Source organism: Tachyglossus aculeatus, chromosome 16 (genome assembly GCF_015852505.1).
Source record: "Tachyglossus aculeatus isolate mTacAcu1 chromosome 16, mTacAcu1.pri, whole genome shotgun sequence".
Lineage (NCBI taxonomy): Eukaryota > Metazoa > Chordata > Mammalia > Monotremata > Tachyglossidae > Tachyglossus > Tachyglossus aculeatus.
The window spans coordinates 9,350,421-9,375,689 of record NC_052081.1 but is presented as its reverse complement, the minus strand read 5'-3'; the positions used below and the strand labels follow the sequence as shown (position 1 = coordinate 9,375,689).

At 49.7% G+C, this 25,269-nt stretch overlaps 1 protein-coding gene across 1 annotated transcript in view; it reads left to right on the top strand.

The window, feature by feature from the left end:
- ASTN1 (astrotactin 1) overlaps positions 1–25,269 on the top strand; it is a 164,241-nt gene that overhangs the window by 127,313 nt on the left and 11,659 nt on the right. Inside the window, exons 13-19 of the mRNA XM_038757926.1 lie at positions 801–995; positions 1,394–1,521; positions 8,183–8,287; positions 9,106–9,294; positions 20,937–21,205; positions 22,251–22,384; positions 23,280–23,431. Of these exons, the coding sequence (XP_038613854.1) occupies positions 801–995; positions 1,394–1,521; positions 8,183–8,287; positions 9,106–9,294; positions 20,937–21,205; positions 22,251–22,384; positions 23,280–23,431 (1,172 nt within the window). The remainder of the gene's footprint in view (positions 1–800; positions 996–1,393; positions 1,522–8,182; positions 8,288–9,105; positions 9,295–20,936; positions 21,206–22,250; positions 22,385–23,279; positions 23,432–25,269) is intronic.

The window sequence follows — 25,269 nt, the reverse complement described above, 5'->3', positions numbered from 1 at the left end:
CACTGTACTAAGGGCTGGGGGGGGTTACATGCAAATCGGGTTGGACACAGTCCCTGTCCCATGTGGGGCTCAGTCTCAATCCCCATTTTACAGATGAGATAACTGAGGCATCGAGAAGTGAAGTGACTTGTCCAAGGTCACACAGCAGGCAAGTGGTGGAGCCAGGATTAGAACCCACGACCTTCTGGCCCCCAGGCCTGTGCTCTACCCACTATCCCATGATTCCTCTCTCTTTTCTAGTAGGGTTCCTAATCATTCATAGTAATAATCATCATCATAATAATAAAATGATTATGTTCTGTTTTGACAATGCTCCAGTCCCCAGAATATTGAAAGCCCTTGCCAGGATGCTCTGCTGCACCCCTCTAGGCTGTAAACTCATTATGGGCAGAGAACATGTTCACTAATTCTGTCGGATTGGACCCTCTCAAGCACTTAATATGGTGCTCTGCACATAGTAAGAGCTAAAGAAATACGTATATAGGCTTGCTACTGCCAAAGGCTGCAAAAATTACTCATACTTCTTCTCCTAGTGATTCCCACACTGACACAACTTGGGCAGGGGCACCTGGATTTGAGGAGGTGGCATCTCCAGAAAGTCATGGAGCATCTGCACAAGGAGCGGGTGGGTGGGTTGGTTTACTCGTCCATGTGAAGAAATTGGATGGATTGTTAGGCCGCTGGGTGTGGAAGAGAAAACCGGGGCCTCGGCTCTCAGCTATGAGCTAGCTAGGTCTCCTCTCCAGTCCTGGGCTTTCTAACTGTCTTAATGGCACTGGCTGAATTTCACACCCCTCCAGGTGCATCGAGGATTACAAGCTTGGGGTGGATGGGCGCTCTTGCCAGCTGATTGCAGAGTCCTGCCCAGAGGGAGGGGACTGTGGTGAGAGTCGGGAGCTGCCTATGAACCAGACGTTGTTTGGCGAGATCTTCTTCGGCTACAACAACCATTCTAGGGAGGTGGCCCCCGGCCAGGTGCTGAAAGGAACATTCAGGTGACTCTGATGGGCTCGACTACGGTTTCCTCAAGGGCTGGGCTTGTCGGGAGGGGGGTGGTCTCCATTCCTGGAAGGCCTTTTAGCCCAACAGAGGGCTGTCATCTGGCCAGGATGATTTGGATGCCCTCCTGCTTGAAAATAGGGGGTTGGCCTTGGTGACCTCTCTAGTAACCCTCTAGCCTTAAACTTGGTTCCAGCAGCGGAGGTCTATAGTTCCTAAGAGAGACTCTCAGGCCTTTGAGTGTCAAGTTCCCCAAAGGCCTCTGGTCCCATTTCCTCTTCAGCTGGAGCGTACTCATTTTGTCATCTCCAGACCCCACCCTCGAGAGAATGGGGGCAGCTAATGGGCAGGAGAGCACAATGCTCAGTCCCTTTGGATCTGCTCCCATTTCCAGGCAGAACAACTTCGCCCGGGGCCTGGAGCAGCAGCTACCAGATGGCCTGGTGGTGGCCACAGTGCCCCTGGAGAACCAGTGCCAGGAGGAGATATCGGAGCCCATGCCGGACCCAGACTTCCTGACGGGTGAGTGACTCCCCAAACTCACTGCACCAGCTGGGGACCCAGCAGTCTTACCTCGATGACTTCTCTGGAAAGGCACACCACTCAGTTGAAATAATAAAAGTAACACCAGCAGCAAAGTAGTGATTGGCTTTCCAGTAGAGGCAGCTACCAGGGTTGCTGACAAAATCAATGCGATCATGTGGGTGCTAGTCCTTGGTGCTCTAAGAGGGAAGATGTGATGATGGCATTATTCTCATTAATAACAAGTGTTAATTATGGCTCGGTGGCTAGAGACAGCAAGATAGGAGGCTAGACCAGCCAAAACTATGCTGCATATGGATCCAAGCTTAGTCCCTGTAAAAATCGTCTCCCCATCCATCTCCCACACTAAATGAATCAGTCAATTAATCAAGTCAGTAGTATTTATTGAGCACCTAATCTGTAGAGAGCACTTTTTATGCACTTGGAAAGAGTATAATAGAGCAAGTAGACATGAAACCTGCCCACAAGGAGCTTACAATCTAGTGGAATTCTTCACTCTTTCAGAGCAGAGAGGACTCACCCTTGGCATGGGGCTGCCTAATTTGCATCAGGAGCCCCCTCAGACTATGCCAATGGACAATTCATCAGAACTAGTAACCACACAACTGGCAGGAAAGGAAAAGAGGGAACTTGGGATAGTAGAGAGGAGTTCGTGTAAGATAGGGCTCAGTGGGATAGGAGAAGGTGGAGCCTCCAGGATGGTCAGCCTTTTGTTTACCAGTCCTGGGTCAAGGAGAATATAAGAGTGCAGGACTGTGAACAAAACCATTCCTGGATCAAGTCAGTGGCCAGTCCAGTCTGATATTCCATCTCCAACAGTGACATTGGGTGGTGTGGAGGATCCTTGCTAAAGATCCCTTTCCTTGAGTTTCTAACCTTTTCCTTCTAATAGCCCAACCTGGATTTGCCAGCTGTGCACTTATTTAAGCAGTGTGGCTTAGTGGATAGAGCACGGGCCTGGGAATCCAAAGATCTGGGTTCTAATCCCAGCTCCACCACTTGTCTGCTGTCTGACCTGGGCAAGTCACTTCAGTTCTCTGTGCCTCAGTTACCTCAACTGTAAAGTGGGGATGAAGACAGTGAGTCCCTTGTGGGACAGGGACTGTGTCTACCCTGATTAGATTGTATCTACCCCAGAACTTAGAACAGTGCTTTGCACATAATAAGTACTTAACAAGTACCACAATTATTATTGTTATTATTATTAACCCTTCTTAAGCCTGCTTCATCCCTAACCTAATAACAGTAGTAATGATGACAGTGGTATTTGTTACCTTCCCCCTAATAACCTACCCTAAGAATCGTCAGGCACAAATAGAGCCAAACCATTTTTGAGCCTAGTGCTGGTTTCTTTCTACACAATACCATCCCCTCTGGGGAAAAAAGCAAACAAAAAACATAACAAAAAACGTTTCCTTTGGTTTGTTCTCTCTGATTTAAAGCTATCACCGTGTAACTCTGGATTTGGATTTTGGTCCAGGTCAATTCTGGGTTTGCCCTGCTCGCCTGCTTCAAGGTTTCGTGAATCTTAGCCACCTCCCCTCTTAGTCTTCAACTACCCAGACTGAGGAGCCTTTCCAGATGAGCCAGTCTCCTGCAATGAGATTCTATGAGCCTTTTTTCCTTGAACATGGTTCCATTGCTTGGTGCTCAAAAAGCATATCTTAAATAGCCTCCCCCCCACACACGATAGTGCGTGGGCAGTGGGCAGTGTGTGGACAGTGCGGTGAGGGGCTCCTACTAGGAGTCTGACCATCAGTTGAAGATCGGTAACCCAGGGCTTGAGGAGCCTCACTTGCCAGCTGATCCCCGCTCAGGAGGAAGCTAGTGGATACCCTGTCAGCCGATGGGGAGGGGCAGCTGCACCATGAGGTGGCCAGGAATAGGCACCCCCTAGGGGAATTAATAACTGAGCTGGAGAAGTCTTGGGCAGGAGGCGGGCAGGGAGGACGTCCAGTGGACCAGAATCAGTGGATGGCAGCTGGGCTAGAACTGGCCCCTTCTCCGTGACTGAAAAGGGGCACAGCCGCACCCTCTGTCTCACAAACTCCTCTCACTCATCCCTGTTGGGGATGGAGATGTAGTCACCAGTGTATCCAATCTCCAGCTGCTTTGCTGCCCTCCTGGCCCGCCTCCCCAAAGTCCCCTACATGCATAATAGACCCTTCTCAGGGGAACGTCTGAGCTAAATCATTTTTGTGTCCGCACAAGCCCCACATTAGCAGTCCAAATGGTTTGGCTGGATCCCAAAGCCAGCTGATGAAAGCAGCTATCCTCCCGAGATGCCACCCATCGTTCCTCATCTGGTGCCCTGGTGCTTGATGGGAAAGGTGGAGAACTGCAAGGGAAACTGCTTCATCGGATTCTGGGCTATTTTACTTGATTGTTACACGATGGAAGAAGGAAACAAAACTATCTGTGGACCATTTGAAAGGAACCCTTCCCTGCTCCTGCTTGGGGAAACAACAAGGTTGAAACAAATATTCAGGCTGCTCTCAGGGGTCTGGCCCCGTAACAAGGTGCCACAGTGAAGAATGTGGAGAGAAGGGGAGTCCTCTCACTATGGACCAGGCCCTCTCTCTCCTCAGCCATTTGTCCTTAGGAATTCTTCCACTCACCCATTCCTGAAAATGAACATACTGTCCCCAGGCCTAGCTGTATTGTGAACCCTCTGCCCTGGCACTGGAGTGACCCATCGATGGCAGTAACATGGCATCCTGGTGTGAACAAGGCTTGGTAACAGCAGGACAACTAAAATGACCCCTATTAACAAGGTGGGAGTAGAACAGCTGAGCCTCAACAAGCCATATGGCTCTATAAACTAATAATAATGATTAGGGTATTGGTTAAGCACTTTCTAGGTGCCCCAGCACTGGGGTAAATATAATGCAGACAGGTTGGACACGGTTCCTGTCCCACAACGGGATCACTGTTCCAAGGGAGAGGGAGAATAAGTATTGAATCCTCATTTTACAGAGAGGAAGCTGAGGCACAAAGAAGTGAGGTGGCTTGCCCAAGGTCACCCAGCAGGCAAGTGGGGAAGCTGGGGTCAATCAATCAATCAATGTATTTATTGAGTGCTTAGTGTGTGCAGAGCACTGTACTAAGCGCTTGGGAAGTACAAGTTGGCAACATATAGAGACGGTCCCTACCCAACAGTAGGCTCACAGTCTAGAAGGGGGAGACAGAGAACAAAACAAAACATATTAACAAAATAAAATAGAATAGATATGTACAAGTAAAATAAATAGAGTAATAAATACGTACAAATATATACATTTATACAGGTGCTGTGGGGAAGGGAAGGAGGTAAGGTGGGGGGGATGGAGAGGGGGAGGAGGGGGAGAGGAAGGAGGGGGCTCAGTCTGGGAAGGCCTCCTGGAGGAGGTGAGCTCTCAGTAGGCCTTGAAGGGAGGAAGAGAGCTAGCTTGGCGGATGTGGGGAGGGAGGGCATTCCAGGCCAGGGGGATGACGTGGGCCCGGGGTCAATGGCAGGAAAGGCGAGAACGAGGTACAGTGAGGAGGTTAGTGGCAGAGGAGCAGAGGGTGCGGGCTGGGCCGTAGAAGGAGAGAAGGGGAGTGAGGTAGGAGGGGGCGAGGTGATGGAGAGCCTTGAAGCTGAGAGAGGGCCTCATCTCATAACAGCTGCTGCTTCTCACTTTCGTGGTTCCTCCTGTGGGCTACTGATGGCAGGGAGAGACCAAGGTATAAAGGGGGATAAAGGTATAAAGGCAGAGCCAATTCTCTTAAGCCCATCCTTTTTGCTGTGCACCACTGGTGGCAACCCTGGGCTGGAGACTCACACAGAGCTCCCTGTGGAACTGTCAATCCTGACAATATACAGCAGAGGGCCGGGTGATTTCTTGAGTGGTTTTTTTTAATTGTATTTATTATGTACTTACTCTATGTCAAGCAATGTTCTACGTGCTGGGGTAGATATGAGCTTATCAGGTTGGACACAGTCCCTGTCACACATGGGGCTTACAGTCTAAATTTGAGGGAGGAGGATCAAATCCCCATTTTACAGATAACTGAGGCAGAGAAAAGTTAAGTGACTTACCCAAGGTCATTCAGCAAACAGTTGGCAGAGGTGGGATTAGAACCCAGCTCTTCTGACTCCCTGTACTGTACTCTTTCCAGTAGGCCTCGTTTCTTCTCAGGGTATTTAGGGCATTTACCCAGTGTCCACTGGGAATTGGTAACCCACTCCAATTCTGCCCCTCCCCGCAAAGCCTCACTTCGTTTGGATCTTCCAGACTGGCTGAAGGGATTCCTCCAAGCAAACTAAGCTCTCTCTCCTCCCAATGGTCCTCCAGCATTATTGACCTTGGCTGTGACCCTCCTATGCCAAGCGCCCCGCTCCAGTGCCTCTTGGGTCCTCCTGCTCCTCTGCAATCTGTTTCTCAGCATCCTTCTGGCGATGCAAGGCACTGGAGGTTCTGCCAACACTTTCACTGCAACCTGGTGGCTCTGTCAATCAAAGGTAGTGATTGAGCGCTTACAATGTGCAAAGCACTATACTAAGTACTCTTTGACAGGCACATGAAACTTAAGGAGATGTACAATGAGTTTTCCGAGCCTTTTGTAGATGTCTGAGGTAAACTATCACTCTTGTCCTGGATTTGGGGATGGGTAGAACAAATACTCATCCTCTGTTTTTTAGAGAAAAGGTAACTTACCACAGAAGGGGGCCATGGGACAAGAGCAGACAAGAGCAGAGCTCTTGCCTTAGACACACTGCTGCAACTTTGCCTGACTTGGCGGGCAAGCGAACTCGTAAGGTTGGGGTTTAGAAGAGCTGGTTTTGAGCGTACTGCTGGTGCCACCTTGCTTTGGCATCACAAGTTCCAGAGCAGCTTCTGGGAGGATTGGGACACATCAGATCTGCATTCAGGGGAATCGTCGAACCATTAAATTACACAGCTTTGCTTTTTTGTCTGTTGCTGGGCGGATGCGGATTGATGCCATTTTCCTTCTCGCTCTTCTTTGGCATCCCCCCTCCGCTTTTTCTGACACCAAGGAAATGATTTGCAAAAAATCTTTCTCTCAGTGAATTGTCTAGCTCATTCAGTCAGAAACAAGAGAGCCAGAGACACAGGAATTTAACATTTAGAGATTCCTGACTGACTTCCCAAGGTGTGAAAATGAGATTTCATTAGTGAGAAGGGATTGGTAACCGAAATGCTTTTTGAACAAACACTATAACGGGACAGAGATTTCAGACCTAATCCAATTACAGGAGACATGAACTCTGAGACATGTTAGCTCCACTTTGTTTCTTCTCCACTCCCTTTCCTTTGGTCTGCAACTGGATTTAATGAGGCGGCAACCTGAGCAGATCTCCTTGGATATTCTTCTTTTTTGCCTTCCCACGCCTCACTCACACTGGGCATTAAATTATACATTTCACCACCTAACTCAATTCTAGAAGTCAATTTATATGCATTCTAGGTGTGTTTCAGCATTCCCAAGACCCATATCTTTTACATTTCTTAATTTGGGGGGATGGGAGACTCCTCTTCTTGTAGCTCTTTTTCTAGAAAAATAAGCACAGCATGATAATGCTGGGAATTCTCCTTGGGATTGGAATGGTCAGGATGGCTGCACAATTGGTGGTATTTCTGTAGGTGCTCCCTCCTCCAGACCCCCAGGCACTCACATTATGTTGGTTGTTGCAGCATCCCAGAGAGGCAGGTAACAGTATCCACATCTAACTGGCAGAGCCCCCAGAAGTCAGGGGACCCACCATTCATTCATTCAGTCATATTTATTGAGCGCTTACTGTGTGCAGAGCACTGTACTAAGTACTTGGCAGGAAGGCAGTTCAAGCCTTCCTCACCCCCAAGCCCCTCTCCCCAGGTTCCATAATAATTGTGGCATTCATTAAGCACTTACTATGTGCTCACAATCCAAGTAGAGGGAGATCAGGTATTGAATCCCCATTTTGCAGAAGCACAAAGTTAAGTGAGTCACCAAAGGTCACACAGCAGACAACGCATGTCTTGTCACCGACCCCTGACCCACATCCTACCTCTGTTCTGGAATGCCCTCCCTCCTCAAATCCACCAGACAGTTACTCTCCAATGTTTCAAAGCCTTACTGAAGGCACATCTCCTCCAAGAGGCCTTCCCAGACTCAGCTCCACTTTTCCTCATCTTCCACTCCCTTCTATGTCAACCTGAGTTTCTCCCTTTGCTCCTCCCCCTCTCCCTGCCCCACAGCACTTATGTATAGATCCATAATTTTCTGTATTTATAATGGTCTGTTTATTTGTATTGATGTCTGTCTACCCCCACTCTAGACTGTGACTCGTTTTGAGCAGGGATTGTCCTTTATTGCTGTATTGTACTTTCCCAAGCACTTAGTACAGGGCTTTGCACACAGTAAGCACTTAATAAATATGATTGAATGAGTCAATGAATAAATGGCAGAGCTGGGATTAGAACCCAGATCCTCTGACTCCCGGGCTCATGCTTTTTCTGCTTCTCTGTTCCATGGCCTTCTCTTTTTGTTTAAAATAAATAATTCAGTGAGCATCTGTCCTAATGAAGTTGGAGCTCTCCTGGAGTCCCACTGCTTTGTTCTACTTCTAACTCTGAGGGTGTTTTTTCCTCCCCCGACCCCCGTGTCCCCGCTTTAGGGATGGTGAACTTCAGCGAGGTGTCCGGGTACCCTCTCCTGCAGCACTGGAAAGTCCGCTCTGTCATGTTTCATGTCAGGCTCAACCAAGTGACCATCTCACAGGGTGAGTCTGCAAAAGGGCCAAGTTGGGCCAGAGCCCCCTTACTCAAGATCCTTTAGGGCATTGTTTCCCCCCAGCACAAGTGGGCGTCCTCTAAAGGACTGAATGGTTTCCTCTCCCCAGCAGGTCTGCCCAAATGGGTTTGGGTCTTAGTTTCTGGAAAATGCTCCCAGGGCTAGGGCACTTTGAGAGTCCCTGTGACTCATAGTGGGATATTCAGCCAGAAGAATGGGAACAGAAGATTCGGGGAAGGGGTGTGGAGTTTGAGGTTTGGACTGGAAGGGACGGTCCGATGGAGGAGGATCCTGGTCATCATCTGTGTAGGGGACAGAGGAAAACACTTGTAAGGGGGAAAATGGTTGTGATGAAGAAGTAAAAAAGCCTGAAGGAGGACCCCCAAAATCTGATCCTTGAAGAACTCCCTGGCAGGAAGGCCCCAGGACCACTGCACAGTACTGTCAGGATTTCTGAGACCACCTGCTGGCTGGAAGCAGCTCAGATTCTTCTCGGCCACAGCACATCTGTGCTAAGGGAAGCTACCCTCATCCCAAACCCTCTCCTGACCTGGCAGCTGCCTGCTGCACATCCACAGGGCATCCCCGAGGCTACAGCCGGGGTTCCTGCAGGGTCTCCCATGGGGCAGGTCTCCATATGTGGGCTCCCAATTGGCCTTGTCCACCTTCCCTCCGGGAGAGTAATGTCCATGCCATGGATTCCAGACTGGATGTGAGAGAGAAAATCCTGGGAGCATGGGCTTTTGGTGGTTCCCCGCTTCTCTCACCTGTACTCCCTACCAACTAGCTGGCATCTTTCCTCCACAGCCCTCAACAACGCCCTCCACTCTCTGGATGGGGCCACCTCCCGAGGAGACTTTGTGGCCCTGCTGGACCAGTTTGGGAACCATTACATCCAGGAAGCGGTCTATGGCTTTGAGGAGTCCTGCTCCATCTGGTACCCTAACAAGCAGGTTCAGCGCCAGCTGTGGTTGGAATACGAAGACATCAGCAAAGGTAGATCCCATAATTGGTCTCTTTCAGGCGTGGCAGTTGCCCACGTCCTGGACATGGACAACTTCTCTCCGTGTGTCTGGCCCAGGCCCAGTGGTGGGATATGCACTTCCACCCCTCATGGCCCACTCTCTGCCTCACTTTGTCTCAGCTCTACCATCCATTCATTCATTCAATCGTATTTATTGAGTGCTTACTGTGTGCAGAGCACTGTACTAAGCTCTTGAAAAGTACAATCCGGCAACAGATGGAGACAATCCCTACCCAAAGATGGGCTTACAGTCTAGAAGGGGGGAGACAGACAACAAAACAAAACAAGTAGACAGGCATCAATAGCATTAAAATAAATAAATAAAATTATAGATACGTCCACATCATTAATAAATAGAATAATATGTACATAAATACACAAGTGCTGTAGGACGGGGGGGATAGAGCAGAGGGAGGAGTAGAGGCGATGGGGAGGGGAGGAGGAGCAGAGGAAAAGCAAGGTTCAGTCTGGGAAGGCCTCCTGGAGGAGGTGAACTTTCAGTAGAGCTTTGAAGGTGGAGAAGTGGAAGTGGGTCCACATTGGCAGGAGCCTTCTGCTAGAGCCCAAAGGATGTGGCTGGATCAGGGTGAGCCCACTCGGTCTCAAGGGCTTTATTTCTGACCTCCTCCTGGCCTGTTTGTAACCCGGTGCGACTTCCTCTCCTTCCTCCGCGCCACTCATCGAGAGTGAATTTCCCCAGTCTCTTCTCCCTCTTCGAAAACCCTATTTCCATTTCTCTATTATTTAGGATTCTACTGTGTTCTCTCGGTTTCTCTCCCCCTCCCCGGCACACATCAGCGGTGCTCCCATCGATTGACAAATTGCAAGTGACAGACCCCTCCCGGTGGTGGCTGCCTCCCTCCTGCCTCTGCTAAGCTGGGGTCCAAAGCAATTCATTTCCTGCTCAGTGGGGAAGCTGGATAGAGTGGCTTTCTTCCTCCTCTGGGGCTAAGAAGCTGGTTTTCTTCTCAGGTGGCTCTCAGACAGGCTGATAGTCTCACTTTCCCATCTGCACTCAGACTCATGTTGAGGCTGAACAGAAACCACCAGCCTGATGCTCTATCGGCGTTCTGCTGTCGGCCTCCTAAGCATATTTGCTTGAAGATTCTGGCTACTGAGGGTTGCAGATGGCACTGATGATGCCGTTACTCCTTATATGCGGTTCAGTGGGTAGCCCATGAGAGAGCAATCCCGATTAGTTCCGGACTGCTTCTTGGGTCACAGGGGTGCCCTGTCCTTCCCAATAGCCCCTGAAAGCTAACTCACGACAAGATTATGCATTAGGAGAGAAGCCACCAAGGAGAGAGGTTTGTCCCATCCCTGTAATTCCTGGGTAAATCTCCATTGTTGATCTGCAGGAAATGATTTATTCCTCCCAGAAGGAAGCTGGCTATATCCTGATTGCAAGACCCGGTGGGGTTCCCTTGAATATTGTGCACCAGGTCTGGGATTTGGGGAAAAGGCCGTCGGTGCTGCTCATTGAATCGATCATTCGTATTTATTGAGCACTTACGGTGTACAGAGCATGGTACTAAGTTCTCGGGAGAGTACAGTGCAGTAGAGTTGGGAGGCACATTCCCTGCCCACAAGGAGCTTACAGTATAGGTGGGGAGACAAACAATAAAATAAATTATGGATAAGTACACGAGTGCTGTGGGGCTGAGGGTGGTGTGAATACCGAGTGGCCAGAGGGTACAGGTCCAAGTGCATAGATGATGTCAGAGAAGGTGTCAGAGAAAAGAGGGGTTAACTGGAGAAGACCTCTTGGAGGAGATTTGATTTTAATAAGGCTTTGAAAATGGGGAGAATAGTATGAAAGGGGAAGGAGTTCCATGCCTGAGGCAGGCTGTGGGTGAGGGGTCAGCGGCAAGATAGAACAACTTACAAGGGAGTAAATTGGCCTTAGAGGAGCAAAGTGAGCATGCCGGGTTGTAGTAGGATGTCAGTGAGGTAAGATAGCAGGGATCAAGGTGGTTGAGTCCTTTAAAACATACGGAAAGGAGTTTCTGTTTGATGTAGAGGTGGATGGGCAACTATTGCAGGTTCTTGAGGAGGCAGGAAGCATGGAATAAACACTTTTTAAAAGAAATGATCTGGGCAGCAGAGTGAACAGGGGGCAAGAAGGTCAGCAATGAAGTTGATGGAGAAGTCAAGGCAGGATAGGATAAGTGCTTGGATCAACATACTAATAGTTTGGATGGAGAGGAAAGGGCAATTTTAGCAATGTTGTGAAGGTATAACTGACAGGATTTGGGGACAGATTGAATATGTGGGTTGAATGAGATGAATCGAGGATAACTCCAAGGTTGTGGGCTCGTGAGACAGGGAAGATGGTGATGTTGTCTGCCATGATGGAAAAGTCATGGGGAGGACAGGGTTTGTGTGGGAAGGTAAGAAGTTCTGTTTTGGACATTTTTTAAGTTTGAGGTGTCTGTGGGACATCCAAGTAGAGATGGCCTGAAAGCAGGAGAAAATATAAGGCTGTAGAGGAGAAAGATCAAGGTTGGAGCTGTAGGTTTGGGAGTCCTCTCCATAGAGATGGCAGTTGAAGCCATGGGATTGAATGAGTTCCCCAAGGGAGTGGGTGTAGATGGAGAATAGAAGGGGACCCAGAACTGAGCCAGGAGGGACTCCCACAGTTAAGAGGTGTGAGCCTGCCCTTGGAGAGGAAGGATGTGTACTCCTCATTGTCAAATCCTTCACCATTGTCTTTTGGTGTCCTAATGAGCCCAGGGTTTCTTTCCAGAGTCGTCGTTGCCTTAGGAGGAGGCTGAGGGCTGCCCCAGTGGTAGCAGACTGGTCTCAGCCCAGAGCAGGGTAGATTATTATGAAGCGTTGGCCAACCACGGGCAGGCCTATCACCTCCCACCCAGAAGCCCTGCTCACTCATAGCGGGGCGGGGTTTCCACCTCTGGAGCTGCCCCCTGCAGACCGCCTTTCTGGAGGAGGGATTGACGAGCTGTCCAATGGTTACTTCCTTTTGTGTACAAAGGAGCTTTCAGGTCAGCATCCAATGAGAGAGAATGTGTCCAGAATGTATGAGCAGCCTTTCCTTTCTCCTCTGTTTCAAAGCCCCACGTCCCCTCCACCGCTGCCTGCACGCAGACATGAGTCCTTTCCCTGAGAAAGGACTCAGCAGTTGGTCCTGCCCTGCTTCGTGCTGCCTATTTGAAGGAGAGTGGGGAGTATGGGGTGGAGGAAGGTGTTTATTGTGTTTTTTTTCTGGGTGACTGATCCAGTTGTCCTACTTTCTGTGGGTCAGGCCCACAGATGCAGAGTGGATTCTGAGAGTGAAGGGGGACTGGGGCATATTGAGAAGGAGAAGTGAACCATGATGAGAACAAGGACTGCGTAATTTATTTTGGATAATACTCCTGAGCACTTAGTAGAGTGCTCTGTGCACAGGAGACACTACTGCTGATGCTGCTGCAGGTGATGATGGGGCTTGGGAGTGGCAGGCAGCTTCCAAGAGTAAATGGGCCAGAAAGTCTTGTCAGGTTTTGCTGAAGACCTGGGTTGAGCGCAGCTGGGCCTCCAGCCTAACTCACTGTAAGAGAGGAAGCAATTGCTTCGTCTCAGTCCAACCCCCAAACAGCTGAAAATCTTTGGGGGTAATAATACCCTGCCTTTCCCCTGGGGACTTGGAACCTAAGGCCAGTCCTGATTTCAGGGGCATACCACCTGCCCCTCAGTGAAGGGGCATGGGGCTCAAAGGCCAAACCCCACAGCCCAGCTCCCAAATGGGGCAGGGAAAGATGCTGAGTTTCTGTTAGAAAACAGGAGCATCTCATGTTGACACCACCTCTGAGAGGGAAATAGAAAGCAGGAAAAGAGAGAGAGTCATTTCTTCCACGATCTGTGCTTTCACTGCACACCTTCAGGAGATTGAAGGACCATCATGCAACAACATGAGCCAGCATGGCCTAGCGGATAGAGCACAGGCCTGGAAGTTAGAAGGACCTGGGTTTTAATTTCCGACTCTGTCACTTGTCTGCTGTGTAACCTTGGGCAAGTCACTTCATTTCTCTGGGCCTGAGTTACCTCACTTGTAAAATGAGGATTGAGACAGTGAGCCCCACGTAGGACAGGGACTGTGTCCAACCTGATTAGCTGCCCTCTACCCCAGTGTTTAGTGGCGTGCCTGTATGTAGTACGTGCTTAATAAATACCATGGAAAAAAAAATACAGTGGGATAGTGTTAGAAGTATGGTTGTGGGTCTGTCCACAGTATCAGATGTAGGGGGTGAACAGTTCAACATGACTTTCTGTAAGAATGTACCACCCATGTAATGGAACTGCCTGTACCTCAGACACATTCGAACAAACATTCAGTCACCACGTCTGGCTGTGAAAACCCAGAGGTCTGGGCAAACACACCCCGAGGCCCATAGAGAGCCTGTGAGTCTGATGAGAACAGCACAGAGATCCTGCCTATTTTGGGAGATGACAGGAGGATGGGAGAGGGTGTTTGGAGAGTGAGGACAACAGGATGGAGTTGGACAAATATCCCATGGTTTTTTTGGACTTCAGGATTTGTTCTTGAAATGACTGGGAATTCCCCCTGTGAGCTGAAAGAGCTGTTCTTTTTTTGTATGTAATGGAAGATTTAAAAAAAAAATTATTGGTATTTTAGTTCAATTTTGGAGAAGATATGTATATCAGTGATGCTAATGTGGGAGAGTCACTGGAGCTGGTGAGTTACAGAAAGGCAGAATGGAGCTGAATTATAGGATTTAATTTACAGAGTTAATAGAAAGGGAAACAGCGTGGCCTAACAGAAAAAGCATAAGCCTAGGAGTCAGAGGACCTGGGTTCTACTCTTTTGAATCGTACTCTCCCAAGAGTTTAGTACACTGCTCAGCACTTACTAAATGCTCAACAAATACCATTGATTGATTAATCCCTGGTCCACCACTTGTCTGCTGTTTGACCTTGGACAAGTCACTTAACTTCTCTGTGCCTGATTTCTCAACTGTAAAATGGGGATTCATTGCTCGTTCTCCCTCATACTTTGCCTGTGAGCCTCATCATTATCATCATCAATGGTATTTATTGAGCATTTACTGTGTGCAAAGCACTGTACTAAACACTTGGGAGAGTATAGTGTAACAGGGTTGGTGAATCACAGGTCACCTGCCAACAGCAAATTTACAGCCCTATGTGGGACAGAGACTGATCTACAATGCTAAGCGCTTAGAACAGTGCTCTGCACATAGTAAGCACTCAATAAATGCCACTGCAAGATTAACTGGTATCCACCCCAGCGCTCGAGGCCTAGACTCACTCCAATTACTCCCCTTTCTTGGTGGGGGGGCGTGTTTAGACCAAGTTCTTGTGGCAGAGGAAATACCTAGGGTCCCCTGACTGGGTGGGCCCCCTTCTGCTTTTCCCCATTTCTCTTGGAACCCCGGAGCCAATTTGTCATTTTGACAGATGTCCCAAAGCCAAGTACTTGTCTCCCTCAGCAGCAGGTGACAATGGATCAGAAACGTGGTTCTTCAGAGATTCCCAATGGTTTTCCTATGGAACATTATGGTGGAATTATGGTGGAAAACTCAGTTAACCTCACAATGGTATTTACTGAGCATTTACTTTATGCATTTACTTTATTGTATGAAGCATTTGGGAGAGTTCAATAGAAATAGTAAACTTGCTCCCTGCCCTCACTCCTTATCTCCTTGATAATCTGCTGGCAGTAGAGAGGCTAAGAGGTTGTCTGTGTACAATTCAATAAGCCATTGAATGGACAGTGATCTTTGGAAAGCTAGACTTTGAAAAGTAGGTTGCTTGTCTCCCATAGCTACAAAGTTATATCCATGTGATCCAAGCTGACTTTCTCAATACAACTCTTCTCCAGGCTGGTCATTAGCAGTAGTAGTAGCAGTAATAATAGTAGTAATAGTTGTAATCATATTTAGTGAGGGCCCAGTGTGTTCTATACTAAGTGCTTGGAAAAGCACAACAGAATAAACAGGCATGTTTTCCACTCACCAGGAGCTTACACTCAACTGGGTAGCTGAATCTAAAAATGATTTACGTACAGAGAAACCAGAATAAATACTTGGATGTAAATTAGGGTGGCTATGAATAAATTGCACATGAGGTAGAGATGACTGGAGGTTTATGTGAGCTGGGGTGTTGGAAATTATCTGGCCAGCTCTGTGGCTATTGGGAGGGTGAAGGGATCATGTGGCCCTTAGGCAGAGACTTCCAAGCTGTAAGAGAGCCTGTGGAGACACTGGAGGTGGATCGGAGGGATGCAGAGGCCGAGCAGCAGAGCTGAAACTGGGCAGGGTCCGGACCAGGCTCAGTTGGCAATCAAAACGGGGCGGCCACCACTAGAAACCCATGTGGCATCCGCTGAAGTGACCCAAGGCTTCCCACAAGTTAAGACTTAAAATGGGGTTGCAATTCGAGGGCCAGGAGAGGCTGCGGGAGAAGCGTGGAGGAGTATCTCTCAGAAAGGAGCTGGAGCCCGGACGGCTCCCCGCAGGTGCCCTCGCCGCTTGGGGTGTGGAGGAAAGGGTCATATCTGCAGTGACAGCAGTCCCAGTAAATCCTCCTCCTCCTCCTCCGAAAGACCGGGCTGAAGAATGGGGCTTTCACCCGACTTATTTCCCGTCCCCCTGTGGTAGCCAGGGGTCATGTTTTTTAAAACACTGCTTCTTGCCACCCAGAACATATGTTCCCTTGTTATCGTTTTAATTGGCTTGTATTCTAAATTTAAATCTAGAATGCTTGTGTGGTGGCAGCTGCTGGAATGGGTTTGGCACACATCAGTTCCAGAAATGTGTGAGAAATCAGAACCTTATTACCACCCTTCCCTCTTTCCTCCCCCCGCCCCTCCCCACTCTCTCTCTGCTCCGTGCACTCCTCTCCGGTTGTGTTTTCATGTTTATGGATGGCAGGCAATGAGGTAGAAGTAAAAGTAGTAGGAGGAAAGTGCCATATATGCAAAAGAAGGCAGGGGTTTTTTTTGTGTTTTTTAATGGTATTTGTTAAGCACTTAGTATGGGCCAGTCACTGTATTAAGCACTAAGATAGATAACAAGCTTATCAGGTTGGACATAGTCCCTGTCCCTCATGGGGCTCATAGTCTTAATCCCCATTTTTCAGATGAGGTAACTGAGGCACAGAGAAGCAAAGTGACCTGCACTTGTTCATACAGCAGAGAAGTGGCAGAGCTGGTCCTTCTGAATCCCAGACCTATACTTTAACCACTAGGCAACACTGCCTTTCCAGGAGGCAGTTGTGTGACCTAGTGCTTAAAACACCCTGGGAGCCAAAGGACCTGGGTTCTAATCCTGGCTCTGCCACTTGTCTGCTATGTGACCTTGGGCAAGTCACTTTAACTTCTCTGTGCCTCAGTTACATCATCTCACAAAAACATTGTGAGCCCCATGTGGGACATGGACTGTGTCTAACCTGATTAGGTCATATCTACCCTGGCATTTAGTACAATGCCTGCTTAACAAATGCCACAAAAAAAAAGAAACCAGTGAGGTGGGAAATGTAGCATTGAAAATCTTGGAAAAATCCTGAAACTGGGTCTCATGGCTGCCCCTTGTAAACAGGCCAGTGGCTGGTGGTCATCGCATGTAGCTAATCTATGGGATAAATTGGTGAGTGTTGGAAAGATACTTAAAGGCGTATTGAAGGAGGGGGCCAAAGTGTGGTACTGGGGGTGGGGAGTGGGGTTGGAGAGAGGTGGGGGCTGTGGCAGGGTTTTATAGCCAAATGGATTGCCATTACTAAGTAGCAATTACAACTTTACATTTGCATGTGGTTGCTTAGCCATATTTGCAGCAGCCTTGGGAGTGAAGGAGAAAGGAGGTGTTATTCCTATATCCTGGTTTAGTACAGAGGCCTGGTGAGTGGACTTGTCTAGGCTGAAGCAGCCTCCCCTGGCTGACAGTGGCCATGGTCAGCCACATCCAGCAGGAGCTAGTGAGGCAGGAAGGAGACCAGCCATTCTGCCCTGTTGGTTGGGCATGAGCCCTCACCCCTGGGTGACTATTGGGCTGGGCACAAGGCCCACCCCCCCGCCTTTGTCTCCCCCTTTTAGACTGTGAGCCCACTGTTGGGTAGGGACTGTCTCTATATGTTGCCAATTTGTACTTCCCAAGCGCTTAGTACAGTGATCTGCACATAGTAAGCACTCAATAAATACGATTGATGATGATGATGATGATATGGACTGCAGAGGCGGTGACGGACATTTAATAAGCACTTAACAAATACCGTAAAAAAAAAATAAAGCTGTACCCAGCTGCTGCCAGAGTGTGGGATTCTGGATGGAGTGGCAGGGTGTGAGGACTGTCTGTTCCCCTGCCTCTGTGGGCTCCTCTCCTCCCGGCTGGAGTGGCACCCAGAGGTGCCTTCAGCGGCAGTGCCATCAAAGGCTGAGCTGATGATAGGTAGCTGTGCTGATACCCTAGCCAGCCTGGCTGACAAAGTGACCAGGTCAGTAGCGTGGATGTCAAGGTGACAAACATCTGGCAGGCATGCGTGGTGGGCAGGAACTATGTATCATTTATTGTTACATTTTATTCTCACAAGCACTTAGTATAGTGCTTTGCACACAGTAAGCACTAAGTAAAAATGATTGAATGAATGAATAAGTGAATGAATGAACCTGCCCCGGGTGGCACCTGACAGCCTCCCTCCCCAGGCAAAGGAGGCAGCAAGATCAAAGTGAAAATGCTTCTGATTTTTTAGGTTCACTTTACTCCCAGGAGACCCTGGCCATGCCAGCCCATCTCATCTCCAGGAGATGAGCTGTCCCTTCCTACTTTTCCTTTGGGAGGTTAGCTCTATGATTCAATAATAACAATAGTAATAATATAATAATTATGGTATTTGTTAAGCACTTACTTTGTGCCAACCATTGTTCTAAGCACTGGGGTAGGTTTAAGGTAATCAGGTGGGCCTCACGGTCTTAATCTCCATTTGACAGATGAGGGAATTGAGGCCCAGAGAAGCAAAGTGACTTGCCCAGGGTCACGCAGCAGACCAGTGACGGTGCCGGGACTAGAATCCATGAGCTTCTGACACCCAGGCCCCGGGCTGTAGCCACCAGGCCATGTGTGATTGAGGGTACGGTGACAGGTTGCCTGGTCCCCTCACTCCCAACCTCCTTCCCAGCCTCTGTTCAGATGGAGGCAGACTGGCTACCCCTTGAATTTTAATTGGGTCAGCCAGGAGACAGCAGCTAGTGATTGTCCCCTCACTGCTTAACAGCAATTACAAGCCTTAATGATGGAATCTGGCCGGGCTGGAGGGGAATTAGAATCCACAGATGCGGCTCCGAGGCTGGTATCACACTGCCCTCTAGTGGTCAGTGTTTAACCGTCATAAAAGCCCTGTGCCACAGAGAGAGTTGTGTGGGGAGAGAGGAATTGGATCTGGACATTCATGAAACGTTTTCTCTTTCTATGGGCGTTTAGAAAAATGCCCCTGTTGCACTTCAGTTCCTTCTTTCACTGTCTGCCCTCACACTGTGTCCCTGTGTAAGTTCCCCTGGGTTGATTTCCCTCCAGGCCCTATGGGATGTGATAAAACCTCAAGCCATCCTCCTGTTCCACTTCAAGTTCCAAACGCAATCTTGTGCACCCGAAGATCATCAAGTGAAAGCTACAGCTTCTGGCTCTTAGCTCCCCTAATCCTCCAGATTTTCCGACTCCATCTAGTGGTCATCCAATTATAGGCTGGTTTTCCTTGTCTTTGCCAAACCCAATTACTGCAACAAGGGTTTCTCTGGCTTTTTGCCGAAAAGCCCCCGAAAATACAAGCTCTCTGAGACCAAGGTTTTGAAGGACCTCGCACTGGCCTCCCATTGAATTTTCCGCACTCCCTCTCCCTTTGCCTGTGTTGCTAAGAACAGTTGCTCAGTAAACAGATCTTGGGGAGCCCAGGCTTCATCCACTCCTGCTGCTTATTACTCAGAGGAAGCTGACATCCTCCTTCAGTGTCAGCTCCAGCGGGAACCACGAGCCAGATCTGATTTAGCCAGCGAGCACTCCGGGGTCAAAATTCCATGCGAAGGAGATGGGAGGAGGCCGAGGGCTTGCTGAGGAGAGGAATGGGACGATGGGCATGGCTCTAAGGACAACCAAAGTGGGTGCTGCCACAGGCATTGGGAGAGACCTAAACGCTCCAACTGGGGCTCCAGGGATGGGCTTGGGAAATCCATTCTCTGGGTGGGTGGGGCTGACTGGGCATCCACTGCTGTGCAACACTGCCCACCCACTGTAGGGATTTCCAATGTTTGCGAGCTCTCCTAAGACAGACCTTGAGCTCTGATTGAGGCCCTTTAATATTGCACCATCTGGGGAACCCTGATTCCATCCTGCAATTAGCCAGGATGGGGCTGTGCCGTAGCTCAGGTGGTAGAAAGCTTGTGGGGGTGGGGGCCTGGGGGTCTGGAATCGCTCTCAGTGTTGGGCAGCGGGTGGCAGTGGCCAGGGGGGGATCTGGGGGTCTCCTGGTGGCAATCATAGGGACTTTGCTATGGGGGGATGCAGGACCAGTGAAACTCTGCTTGGAGGCCCCGCACATAACCCTGGGTTTGGTTCTTCCAGTCAGGGGTCCAAGTGCCATCTGGGTGCCATTCACCCCCCACATGGCCACTGCTGCCCAGCCCATCACTCTGTTATATTGTCCTCTCCCAGTCAGTCAATGGTATTTATTAAGCACTTACTATGTGCAGGGTACTATACTAAGCGCTTGGAAGAGTAAGCTAGATTGTAAGCTCATTGTGGCCAGGGAATGTGTCTGTTGTTATATTATGTTAAGTACTTGGGAAAGTATAATAATCGCTTGGGAGAGTACAATATAACAGATACATTCCCTGCCCACAATGAGCTTACAGTCTAGCTTACTCTCCCAAGAGCTTAGTACAGTGTTCTGCACACAGTAAGCACTCAGTAAATGCCATTGACTGACTGAGAAAGGACACTATAACAGTAGTCCAGAGGGGGTGGGTACTGGAGGCTGGAAGCCCCACTCCGAAGTGTGGGTGGCAGAGGGCAGAAATGTCGGCTACCCCAGTTCCTTGCACTTTGCCGGCTTTGTGGGACCAAGGACGGGGCTCAAGTGGGTGGGTGGGAGGGATAACGAGATATCCCAGCTTCAACTCGCAGAGAGGAGGGACTTGCTCTGGATAAAAGAGGGCCATCAGCAGGGAAGGCTTTTATATTAACCAGATTTGACGTTCAGGGTCTAAAATACCTCTGCTACCTGTCCTGCCCTGAGGAGTTGAATATAAGTGGGAAGATGGAAAAGGTCAGAGGAAGGCCTTCTGCCTTCTTCTTGTCCCTGGGGGGTAGGGGCAGAGAGGGGGGCATCTGTAGGGAAAGTTGCTCTAACTGCTTATCCCAACAGATTAACCTCATGCACTAAGTGACTCCGCCCCTGTGCTGTGCACTAATTAACCCTGCATTCTAATTAGTCCATCCATTCATTCCAAAATCATTTTTCTCTTCCGCTCAGGTCCGGAGCTGAACCTGGATCGTCAGCAGAGAATGAAGAGGCCTGAAAAGCCTCCATGCTCGGTGTATGCTTGCGTTTAATCCCCCTCTCATCCCTCCCCACCTCCCTCCGTGTCCCCGGACAGGTAACTCACCCTCTGATGAGTCGGAAGAGCGGGAGCGAGACCCCAAGGTCCTGACCTTCCCGGAGTACATTGCCAGCCTGTCCGAGTCAGGCACCAAGCGTGTGGTGGCTGGGGTCCGCCTGGAGTGCCGAAGTCGGGGCCGGTGCCCTTCATCCTGCCCACTCTGCCATGTGACCTCTGGCCCAGACACTCCCGCTGAACCGGTCCTGCTGGAGGTGACCAGGGCAGCGCCCATCTATGAACTGGTCACCAACAACCAGACCCAGAGGGTGAGGCCCTGGGCCCCAACTCAGAAGCCCCCACCGCCAGCAGGGATCTTAGAAGGGTTAATTGAGGCTTCAACAGTTTGCGCTCCACACTCAGTTATATTTATCGAGCACTTACTATGTGCAGAGTATTGTACTAAGTGCTTGGGAGAGCAAAATACAACGGAGTTGGTAGGCACAATCCCTGCCCACTGGGTGCCTACAATCTAAAGCGGGGCAGACATGAAAATAAATTACAGATACATACACGCATGCTGTGGGGCTGAAGGTGGGGTGAATATCAAATGCTTAAAGGGTACAGATCAAAGTGCATGGGCGATGTGGCAGGGAGAGGGAGTAACCAGTCAGTCGGTCACTCGTATTTATTGAGCACTAACCGTGTGCAGAGCACTGTGCTAAGCGCTTAGGAGAGTGAAATATAGCCATAAGCAGACACATTCCCTGCCAATAACAAGCTTACCGTCTAGGAGGGGAATGAGGGGTTAGTCAGGGAAGGCCTCTTGGAGGAGATGCGATCGAACACCACCCCCCAGCCCCAACTGGGACCAGCCCATTTTGCATCTAACTTGAAGAAATGTGCCTGCTGGCTTGGCATGCCCTAACTGCACGTTCCTAACCCACAGTGGTATCAAGTTACTCCTGAGGCCTGCTGCATCTGCAGTAGTCCAGGCTTGACAGTCCCCCAATTGGCAACCAGCTGTGGGGCCCCAGAGATGAGGGGATCCAGGCACCCTGGTGGGTAGGAGCAGAAAGGTGTGGGGATGGGAGGAGGTGGGGAGGCAATGGCCCTTGCCCATTCTGATTTCCAAATGGGTCCCTTGGCTATGCTCCTCCTCCTCCCCTCCCCGAGGCCAGCCAGGGCCTCTGGCCGCTCTCCAACACTGAGGACAGAAGTGGGGAATGTCCCCAGCCAAGGACAGAGGGAAGAGCAGCAGACGGAGCCTCACTCTGTCCTCCTCTGGTAGCACTGGTCAGAACACAGCAGTTTGGATGAAGCGGGCGTTCCCAGGCTTTGACCCCTCCTCTCCTCTTCCTCCTCCTCTCCCAGCTGTTGCAGGAGGCTACCATGAGCTCCCTTTGGTGCTCTGGCAGCGGAGACGTCATTGAGGACTGGTGTCGCTGTGACTCCAGCGCTTTTGGGGCTGATGGACTCCCGACCTGTGCACCCCTCCCACAGCCTGTGTAAGTTCCTCCTTCACCCTTTCTCTTTCCTGCTTCCTCCTCCTCTTCCTCTCTTTTCCCCCCTCCTGCTCCCTCTACTTCTCCTGCCCGTTCCCTCTTCCACTGTTTCTCTTGCTCCCTTTCCCTGTCCCACTCCCTCTCCGTGTCGCACTTCCTCTTCCTCCCCACCTTCAGCCCTCTCCTTCTCTATCCTTTTCCTTCCCACACCAAGAAATTGTTTACATTTCTAGTTCTGAGTTACTTGGGGGCTTAACACTACTTTAAAAAATGATTAGAGTGAGGAAAAAGAAAGATAAAAATTGGTGTAAATCAGGAGGAAAAGTGTAAGGTCCACCGTAGGAGTAATCAGGTATTGTTGATGACCTGGCTACTCAGCCATGGAAAGTGAACTAGTAAAATGCCTAAAACAATCGATGCCTTTCAGTTCCCCAAAGACATGTCAGAAAGTCCAGGCTCTGAGGTCTCTCCAGAGTACATTGGAACTGTGACTCTGGACAAGGTTGACCTGTTCACCAGGGCTGATGGAGGTTGGACCCTATTCATGGTGGTTAGTCCATTCCAATGGGGTTTAATAAGGCCACTCTGGGGTTGTCTGGGATCCCGGCTGACTGGAATTGTCCCACCACAAGAACGCTGCCCATCCTTGGTGAATCCAGAGCCATCTTGGGTTCCTTGGAAAGGAGGATCTGGAAATCTTTGAGATTTATTAGATGTGAATGATCCCACTCAGCAGATCCTCCCGCCCCCACCCCTGACACAAAGTAAATTGGAGTTCCAGGCTAAGGGAGATTGGTAGGAAAAAAGCTTCCTGCTTGAAATTGGAGCAAGGAGCTTGAGAGGGAAGGGCAGTAGGGGGGTGGACTCAGATATCATTCTCCTTCCTGGTCTCCTGCAGGCTGCGGCTGTCCACTGAGCATGAGCCCAGCAGCACCCTGGTTGTGCTGGAGTGGGGCCACTCCGAACCCCCCATCGGTGTGCAGATTGTCGACTACCTCGTCCGGCAGGAGAAGGTCACTGATAGGATGGACCATTCCAAAGTGGAGACAGGTGAGATGGACCCACGTTGACGAAGGGCCACCCTGAACCCTCCAGGGGCTTCCGGTCTGCTCGGCCCCAGATGTTCACTCTCCTGGGGCAAAGCCAGACAGTGATGGAATCTCTTGACTCGCCACCAAAGGCTCCATGTTGCCCCCTGAAAGGCCTGCAAGTGTTCAGAGCCTTGTGTTGAAACCGCTCCCCCAGCTCTCCAATGACCCATGTCCCCTCTTGCCAAACCTAATGTACTCTAGTCTGTCCTAATCCTTTGATGCTGGGCCACTCCCTTCTCCCTGAAACACTCTGTAACCATGGTCGTTGTGACCCAGTCCTCTCCTGGCACTGCTCCTCTGTTTCTTTCCCTGGCTCCTTTCTGCCTCCCACCCACTAATTGTGGGCAATCCTCGAGGCTCTCTTCTGGAGTCTTTTCAATTCTCACTGTGCACTCATTGTCTTAAGGAGCCCATGTGCTTCCATGGTTTCAACCACCACCTCTCTGTAGATGACTCCCAAATCTACCTCACTAGCCCCAACCTATCTTCTGTGCAGTGTCCCACCTTCCCCGTCTCCAGGACGTATCTAAGCTCTGTATGTCCAAAACGGGACTCCTCAATTTTCCCCTCAAATCTTCTCCTCCGTGTAACTTTCTCATCACAGTAGAAAACACCACCATTCCTCCTGTCTTGGAAGCCTGGAGCCTTGGCATTATCCTTGACTCCTTTTTTTCTTCCAACCACCTTCTTCAGTCCATCACCAAATCCCGTTAGTTTTTCCTTCACAACATTTCCCGGCTCAGCCCCTTCCTCTCCATCTGAACAACCACCAGGACTGGTCCGGACATTTGTCACCTCCCACTTGCAACTGCATCAGCCTCCTCAATGACCTCCTTGCTTCTAGTCTCTCTCCTCTCCAGTCCATACTTCATTCAGCTGCCAAAATCAATTTTCTAAAATGTCGTTCTGCACATTTGTCCCTACTCACTGTGCCTCATGCTCATGTCCCCCGCTGGTGGCCTCTTGCTCACATCCTCCTCTCTGCCTGAAACACTCTTCCTCGTCCCCTTTACTCCCCGTTTTCAAAGCCCTGAAATCACTTGCCCTTCAGGAGGTCTAATTTCTTATCTTCCCACCTTATGTCCCCCTACTCCCACTCCAGAACTTCTGGGTTTCTTTAGTATTCATTCATTCATTCATTCAATCGTATTTATTGATCACTTACTGCATGCAGAGCACTGTACTAAGCACTTGGAAAGTACAAATCGGCAACATATAGAGACGGTCCCTACCCAACAACGGTCTCATAGTATAGAAGGGGGAGACAGACAAAAAAAACAAAACAAGTAGACAGGTGTCAATACCATCAGAATAAATAGAATTATAGCTGTATACACATCATTAATAAAATAAATAGAGTAATAAATATACAAATATACACAAGTGCTGTGGGGAGGGGAAGGGGTTAGAGCAGAGGGAGGGAGGGGGGTGATGGGGAGGGGAGGAGGAGGAGAGGAAAAGGGGGCACTCAGTCTGGGAAGGCCTCCTGGAGGAGTTGAGCTCTTAGTAGGGCTTTGAAGGGAGGAAGAGAGCTAGTTTGGCGGATGTATGGAGGGAGGGCATTCCAGGCCAGAGGTAGGAGGTGGATCAGGGGTCGACAGCAGGACAGGCAAGAACGAAGCGCAGTGAGGAGGTTAGCGGCAGAGGAGCAGAGTGTGCGGGCTGGGTTGTAGAAGGAGAGAAGGGAGGAGGTGAGGTAGGAGGGGGGCAAGGTGATGGAGAGCTTTGAAGCCAAGAGTGAGGAGTTTTTGCTTCATTTAATAATAATGGCATTTATTAAGCGCTTACTATGTGCAA